Source organism: Quercus robur, chromosome 12, assembly GCF_932294415.1.
Source record: "Quercus robur chromosome 12, dhQueRobu3.1, whole genome shotgun sequence".
NCBI classification, from domain to species: domain Eukaryota; kingdom Viridiplantae; phylum Streptophyta; class Magnoliopsida; order Fagales; family Fagaceae; genus Quercus; species Quercus robur.
In genome coordinates this window covers 29156140-29164929 of record NC_065545.1, presented here as the reverse complement: position 1 = coordinate 29164929, position 8790 = coordinate 29156140, and the positions used below count along the sequence as shown (strand labels likewise).

At 34.5% G+C, this 8790-nt stretch overlaps 1 protein-coding gene across 5 annotated transcripts; it reads right to left on the bottom strand.

Annotated features, from left to right (window-relative positions):
* Positions 1 to 880: 880 nt before the first annotated feature.
* LOC126708940 (uncharacterized) lies at positions 881 to 8500 on the bottom strand. 5 transcript variants are annotated; one of them, XM_050408960.1, is made up of 9 exons: positions 8327 to 8499; positions 4428 to 4522; positions 3892 to 4121; positions 3560 to 3811; positions 3349 to 3425; positions 2830 to 3211; positions 1985 to 2041; positions 1479 to 1540; positions 881 to 1403 (listed from the first exon to the last, which is right to left on the bottom strand). In XM_050408960.1, exons 2-9 carry the CDS (start codon positions 4516 to 4518, stop codon positions 1337 to 1339), a joined length of 1218 nt encoding a protein of 405 aa, XP_050264917.1. In that variant the 5' UTR covers positions 4519 to 4522; positions 8327 to 8499; the 3' UTR covers positions 881 to 1336. The 5 variants fall into 5 exon arrangements, 4 of the variants coding, with proteins under 4 accessions (XP_050264917.1, XP_050264916.1, XP_050264918.1 ...); XM_050408959.1 differs by having other exon boundaries at positions 4428 to 4528; positions 8327 to 8498; XM_050408961.1 differs by lacking the exon at positions 1479 to 1540 and having other exon boundaries at positions 4428 to 4528.
* Between the last annotated feature and the right edge of the window lie 290 nt (positions 8501 to 8790).

Genomic DNA, 8790 nt, shown 5'->3' with positions numbered 1-8790 from the left:
GAACTTTCGGGCCACGCCTTCCACCAACGCCCTGAACGTTTGCAAAACGACGTCGTTCTTCTCTCCCATTACCCAAAAAAAAAAAAAAAAAAAAACATTTTTCTTCTTCTTTCTCTCAGTAATAGCCACCGAATCTGGGTTTACTTGAGGTCGGTTTGCTAGGTTCAACTTGATTGGGACGTGTTTTTTTGTTTGGATTGGTTGTGTTGTATTTTTGGATTGATTTGATACTTTGAGGTTTTATGATTAGATGATTTTGCTGGGTTTGAGAAAATTGTGATTTTGAAATTTTTAATTTTTGGATTTTAGTTACAAGGTTTGTGTTTTTAGATCTAAGCTTATGTTCTTGTTGTTCTTGTTCAAGACACATTTAGATCTCAATTCATATGATTTTTGGTTTTTAATTCTGTTTTTAATTTTTTATATTTAGTTAAAATTAATAAATTAATTTTTTTAATTTAAATGCTGACTTGACATTTTTTATTATTAATTTAAGCCACGTGGACATTAATTTAGTGTTATTTATTCTTGCTGTTTGCCACGTCAGCTTTCTCCATTTCTGATGTAACGGTAGAAACCAAAACGGGAAGTGTTTTTCAGGATAAGGACTAAAAGAGATAAAAATATAATGTAAAGACTAAAATGGAAATCATCTGAAAATGTAAGGACTAAAATGTATTTTTCGCCTAAAAATAAATAATGTGTTTTGTTTATATAAATATAAAACATAAAGCATTACATAACACATGTAGTAACGGGAGAGAATTATGGATTTGTCTTAAGAATTTGTCTTAAGCAATTATATATAGTATTTTTATGATATGATATTGATATTGATATTGATTGATTAGTTCAAATCACCCCAATTTTAACTTTGAGGTATACCAATTTCCACTATCTACTACTTTTATTCCAGGCAACACTGAAATTTATGATTTCACGTTACCATATTCTACCACTACGATCAGATAATGTTTACATGCCCAACCAAATTACATGTATCAAAATCTAGGTTTGTACCACCTAACCTATGCATCTTCCTAAACTCTATCAAGAAAAGGGTAAAATATCAAATCAAAAAAAAAAAAAAAAAAAAAGAGATAAGTTGGGCCAATGTTGCCTCAATTTATGTACAAGTTGTTAACCAGGCCCCAGTAAAGTTCAGTATTGAGATTTTATGGTAAGATACAACTGTATACAACACGACAACATAATGAGTCCCAGAGCTTAGAATAAATTGCAGTCTCATTCCTTGCAGGATAATGGCGAAACTCTCCTAAAATCACCAACACCATCCGGAAAAAACCAAGGGAAGCTTCCACTGTCCAAGATACGATTATTTCTGGGATGAATGATGAGTCCTCTTACGTGAGGAACACTGATCAGCTATACAGCTTGAGTTTCTGTCAAACATTTCATCAAGTTAAACAAATAGAGATTAGTGAAATTATCGTTCAGGTTTTCAGTAATATACTTACAAATCTTCATCATGCTTTTTACTTCTTGATGATTCCTGTGTTTTCCTAGATGGTCCGGCCACCTGCCAAATGGTGGTAATGACTCAGTTTAGGACTATAGTTGAGTATATGGATGGTCCAAACACCTGTCTGGCATTTTCCTAGATTTCTAACTATTGTGACCTCGACAGAATGAGTCAACAGGAACCTTTTTCAGGTTATTGGAACAGCATCAACCACCAATATCCAGACTGCTGACAGACAAATATAAATTTAAAGCATCATCAATCAGAATATCCAATTGATGTGCCTCAAGAAATATCTTGGTTTCAAAATCAGATGGTGGCTGGACTGATCATAAGCAAGGAATTAGCAACAGACTATCCACATGTCTACATGATATATCACATGCAACAAATGCTTCACTTCACAGATAGGGAAAATGAAAGTGTAAAAACCATAAGCACCTAATTAGAAATAAAAGACAAATAAAAAAAATTGAAATGTTTTAAGATAAGCATACTGACAGGGAGGCATAACTGTTTGTTGCTTCTGCTATGGGCATCCAGATATTCTTCATAAGACTGCAATAACAAACCAGGAAAATTCCATATATCAGTGGAGTAAAAAATGATAATAAATTTGAAGGTATCATGAGATTGTTCTCAACAGACAACAGTTGTTCCTATTTCATCTTTAATAAAATAACAGATGACAGACCATTCACAGAACAGCCATTTGAACAAAGAACTCAAACACTTGACATTTGCCAAGGATTCAACATCAAATTAGGTACAGTGTGCCAGTCTGGCTTTATGAACAGCCTAGGCACAACACACAAAGATATTGAAGTATTTTGCATTAACAAGCATAAGTCTTCCTCAGTAAGAAAAGAGATAAGAACTGCAGGCAGGGAGCTCTTTATCTGCATCAACAAAGTGATTGGCTTATCTTTCTAATCAGAAATAAAACCACTACGAGAGAGAGAGAGAGAGTCTTTCCTCCAAAAAGAAAAGAGCAATAAAATTTTTACATTTGTACAATAAAAATAATACATAATAAATTCAACACCTCAACCATTAAGGTTTCCAAGGACAGAACCAATAAGTTCACAACAATTGAATTCAATCCCTAAGAAAAGAGGAGAGGGAAGAGGGAAGTTGATTTAAGACTTTATAATTACCCTAGCCATAAAAAAGTTGATTTCAATTTCAATGAAAATTTCAAGCATAATATTGTTTTCATGATGTTCATACATTTGTTAAGGAAATGTTCACTTAATAAATAGCCTTGAGTTGTTAGCTACAAAAGAAAGAAATAAAGCATTAGTGATCTCAATTAGAAGAAAGAAACTAAGATAGGACACCAATACCATTTCAAGAAAATCATCATCAGTCAGAGTACTTGTAAATGGGCTTTCTGCTGACAAACCCCAAACTTCATATCGAGAAGACATATCCACATCCACTTGTAAATTAGAGGGGTCTCCATTAATGCGAGAACATTTTGTTCCATCAACTTGTGATGATCCAGTGGTAATAGGTGGATTGTTAGGAAACATAACCCCTGTGGAACTCTGGTATCCTAAATGAAATCTATTTGCTTCAGGCTGATGTGGGTAGAGCAATGAAGGATAAAGCATAGGTGTTCTGGACCATGGCATATGCCCTAGAGGCACATTATACTCTTCATTTCCTAAAGAACATGGAGAATCTACACAAGGCCTTTTGGAAGGAATATCATCCCTGTAAAAACTGGTACAGCATAACACACATAATTACCAATAAGGTTATGAATTTGGAATTTGACAAATGGGGTTTTCCTTGTTTTTTCCCCTTCTATTTATCAAAGACTAAACATATTCACCATTGAGCTTCTTAAGAGATATTACCTACTCAGCGAGTCATCCACGTCACTCTTCCCATCAAGGAGCTCACAAAGAGCTTCTCCAATATCTGGAGATAACTCCTGGAAAGAATACATGACTCAGAATCTTTTTTAAAAACCGTCTTCAAAGGTTGTAAACAACAACCCCCCCCCCCCCCCCCCTCTCTAAAAAATAAAAAGAAGAAGAAACAAAAAGCAATTAATATAAAGGACACCTGGCAATCTCTGCTAATTTTGACAGGTTTGTAGTCATTCAATGGATTCCTGAGGTGAAGAGTCTTTTGAAAAGGCAAATCATTTAACTGCAGCCACTTGACCTTAAAACTGCGCCCCCAGGGATTGCTTTTTCCACTCCCTTGATTCCAAACATTGTCTCGCCTCCACCCAACAGAAGACATCATTTGGGCATACCCTTGGAAGAAACCACTCATGTTTACACTAAATATAAGAATTACTTTACCAGAGTTCTGCAAGACAAGCATGTGCTTCTCTGTAACACATAGAAATTAGAAAGTAGCACACAAAATTAAAATAGAAGGGATCTTACAAGAAAGGCCTCTTCCAGAATTGGTTCATTCATGACCTGAGTTGCCCAAATTCCTTTCTCAATCGATCGTTGGATATTATCGTGGTTCAAACTCTTAATGATGAAATATCTTGTATTATACAATTTACCCTTTTTGCTAGTGGTTGACTTTCCCAGAGGATCATGGGAGTTCCGCACTTTATCTTCCCTAGATGGATAGCCATCCTCATTCACTTTGTAACTAGAACTCTCTGACAAGAAATTTCATATTATTCCTATATCAAACATTCAGATTTCAAGATGAAATTTTGGAAGAGGAATAAGTTTTTTGGATGTCATATAAGTAGAGTGTATAATTGACTAGCATCCACTGCAAGCAGGTTCAACTCCCACAAAAGGATAGGTAGCGAAGCAGAAAATTGCCACATTTATTGAAAGATCAACATTTGCAAATGAGAGTTACTATTAAACAAAACACATAAAAAATGTACAATACACCAAGAAGTTAAATTACATATTAATTGTATATAGAGAATATAACTTGCATCATTTACTACCTGGATCATCTGAATTTCCCATGTCTTGTTTCCATTCAGTCACTGATGAATCAACTACAGAAGCATTCTCCTTTGCAGTGTCAGAAGACATATCCCTACAACTTAACATGTTACAAAGCAGGTGTATATCAATAAAGGCTGGATGGTATAGAAGTCTAACACTGATGTACAGGAAGAAGAACAAACAGTATTATCACCTACTTGAAATAATATGGACCATCAGAAATCCATAGCACTCAGTTTTGCTGAATATACAAGGACAAATACTGAGCTGGCACAACCATAGTGTGATAAGAGAAAAAATATACTCTTTGGAAACCTAAGGTTAAGGTGAAGTCCAAGAATAATTTCCCATGGTAGTTGATAGGTTACTAGAATTTTATCTTATCTTTTATTTTCTTTTTCTTTTTTGATATATAATCAAGTGTTTTATTAAAATAAGACTTCATGTACATGTATAATGAACACAAAGAAGTCAAAAGAATTACAAAGAAAGAGTATAACGTACAGAAAGGCAACAAGTCTATAAAATCGATGGAGTTACTATTAGTGAAACCCACAGCCAAGATGAATCAAATAAAGACTAGTAAACATTACTATCTATTAAATCCATGAAATTTCCGTACCCTCAAACATAAAACGATTTCGTTCCCTCCACAATGTCCACATTGAACTTAACAGGACTATGTTCCAAATATTCAAAGAATGCTTACCAACCCAATTTTTCCATCTAAACAACAGGTCAGTGACCTCCAATAAATCCCGAAGGACCTAAAAGCAAAGCTCCACAAATCAAACGCAACAGTGCAGTTTGACAATAGCTGATCCACCATCTCCCCACAACACCAACACATGCAACACCACCCTACTAGCTTATAGGCTTGCTTAATGAGATTATCATAAGTGAAGATCTTCCCCCATGCCATCGTCCAAACAAGAAGGACCCTCTGTGGGGCATCAACACACCAAATACTCTTCTAAGAGAAAAGCTCTGCACATGGACCCTTATGGTTTGTTTGGATTGAGGGGGAGGGAGGGGGAGTAAAGTAGAGTTGGCCCAAAATTAGCCTATTTTCAGCCAACTCTACTCTACTCCCCTCCATTCCCCCTCCCTGTCCCTCAATCCAAATGGGCCCTTAAGGCATTGAAAAGGAAAAAACATTGAAATCCTCACTCCCTTTCAACCTCCAACTCATTCTATAGAATTCAATAGAATAAAAACTCAAAGAATTATCCGGTATGAAAGAAACTTTAGATAGCCTATAAGCCATTGTTCTTGGCAAGATTTCCACTAAAAAAACCACTAATAGAAAGCCCCAAAGCCTTTAAATCAAATCCAAGTTCAAACCCCATGTTTCCCTAAATCTCAATACCTTTCTCTTCCTTAAATTCCTATGGACCAAGCACTAGTCAGGTGCCACAGCAAACACAATCCAATATTGGGTTCACACATAGAGGTGCTGACTTTATGAAAGAAAAGAAGCCTTAGCATATGTGGATAGAGGTGTTAAATTAAAAGATAGCAATTTTTATGGGGAGAGCAATCTACAGGTGTTTCTTGACTGGTGGAAATGAATAGTTTGGAATGCTTTTAGATGATCTAGCTTAAATGAAGAGTCACAACTCTTTATCACAAAGGTAACTCAAGCCAAAACTCTTTTTCACAAAGGCTAACTCAAGGGGACAACAGAAATTTGGAGGGAATATTATTAACAAACTAACTATGCAGCCATTCAAACTTGGGAGGACCAATGAATTTCTATGACTCATTACTTTGTACCAACTCATTACAAGCAACAAGCTCACTTGCAATTCACAAAGTTGGTACAGGGGAGTTATTCTATTGATGAGTAAACCTACAAGTTCCATAGCTTGGCTATGAGATCATGATTTCCATAGAATGAAGATGTGAGAATTTCTAAATATTTCAAAGGATTCTATCCTAATATTTTTTTCAAGTTTGGCTACAAATAAACTTTATACCATGGCCAATGCAATTCAAGTTGCATACCAAATTGAAGAAGAGGCTAAAAAGAAAGCATTAGTAAGCAATATTAGAAGTGAGAGAATAATTGTGGATGCCAATTGGGAGAATTCTATTGGCAAGTCTCAAGGTAATTGCATCACTCTCCCTTTGTTCCAGTACTTGTTCATCCCAAGGAAGTGGTAGTTCTAATTCTAAAGTAAAACATACTTGTCATGGTTTTGGTCATATGTCTTTTCAATGTCTTTCAAAAGCAATTTCTATGAATGAAAAGGATATTCCTAAAAGAAGTAAAGAAGCCTTATTATATCAATATCTCTTCTCGTATTGTCTACCATAATGGGATCTAATCTATTACCAGCTCCAGATAACAATCAAAGAAAATAGAATGTCTCCAAATTTTGACTGACTTAAGCATTGGTAAAGCCCCAAGAGTCAACAAAAACCAAACAGTTTATAAGTGGCTCAAAATAAGTAAAACGTCACTTTTATGATTTGAAAAAAAAAAAAAAAAAATTCATTATTTGCAACAAAAAAAAAAAATGTAAATCATCACTCATCCAAATAAAGAACTTCTCAAAACCTACTTATCAAAACAGAACTTTTCAAACCTAATCCAACTTCTTAGCCATGCATTAAGACAGTTAGCATGATATGAAGCATTGTTGGAGTAACTTTTCAGTGGAAGTAATACATGGGAAAACCCCCATCTTAGCCATTTCTCACTGACCCTTCGCTTCTAATGCTATCATCTAGGAAGCAAGGACACAAGATAAGGGTATGACACAATATGTAGACAAGATAAGGGCATGACACAATACAGACACAACAATTAATAAATATATAATTTTAGATATATGTTACATTAACGTCTGGTGTAAAAAAAAAAAAAAAAAAAAAGCATTAACAGGGTAAAATGATATGAATAAGGTGATATTATTATATGAACCATTAGACTCTAGACTTGACACGTGTTGAATTATGGTGTACTACATCTCATTTTATCAAAATCTATTGGGTTTAAATAATAATTTAATCTCAAGGCATCTTTTCTTACCTAATAATTTCAGTTCTGTAGTCCCCATTTTCATAGGCTTTTTCCTTTAATCGTTGCGCAGCTTAATGTATGTATTTCTGATTTTGCATATTTTGCTTTTGGGATTGGACCTTGTCTAGACCATGCCACCATATTTGAAATTAAAATCATTTTTCATTGATCCGTCAGATACGTCTGGGACATGTATGCATGCAAATGTCAGACACAAACACGCCAAAGAAGTTTGAAGTGTCCGTGCTTCCTAGGTTATCATCCATTTACTTGAAAAAACCTTCAGTAACTGCCTAAGGTCTCAAATTTTCTAAACGCATCATTTATGTGACAATGCTACAATATACTGTTTTTTCCACACCCACTCTCTTACAGAGCACTAATTCACTTCAACAAACTTGTTTCTTAAAACTCCACAAAATTTTCACATTCATACAATGATAATAAGGCTATTACTTGAAGATCAGATTTCCCACCAATTACCAAATATAGCACTGAGTTTCACTATGACAATGTTTGTTTTTCTTTATAATAAGCAAAAAAAAATCCTTTAATCAACTTCAAGCAAACACTCAATTACTCACTAATTAAGTTTCATCAAATACGAAAAAGCATATTATAAAAATCCACACTGAAACTAGTTGAATCATTCTCAGTCAACTCAAAAGATAATACTCATAACAGTGAATTATCAACCAAAAACAAAAGTCACAATAAATAATTAAACCCATTAATTTCTTTCCGTACATTTTCGGTTCGACCAAACAGAACTCGTAGCAAAAATTGCACAAGCATTTTCTACAAGTAACTAAACACTGCAAGAAGATTCGAAGTGAAAATTGAAGTAGAAACGAAGTAAAAGCATACCTGTGTAGAGCGAGAGTGAGCGAGTGAGAGAGAGAGTGTAAAAGTAGTTCACGACGACGATAAGGTAAAGCTTTTTTCTGCAACTTCGGAGCCCTAGTTTATTTTGTTCTATCTCTCACACTCTCTCTCGCTCTCTGTGTTTTTTTTTTCTTTTTTCTTTTTTTTTTTTTTTCTTTTTTACTTTTTAAATTTTGTTTGGGAGATGAGCAATGCTGGTGCCACGACTAATGTTTGATGGTGATGGACAGGACGGACTTGGTTGAGTTTAACTATACGTGTCCGATTCTAGGGAAAGATTCTTGGATTTTAAAATTGAATACAAATCAAAACCAAACCAAAAACAAAGTGAGTTTCAATTTTTTTTTTTAATAAATAAATTCAATCAGTTCCGACTTCCGAACTTGGAAGGATATCTAAAGTCATAGACAAGTAAGTACATGCTCAAAATCTATAATATTATTTTT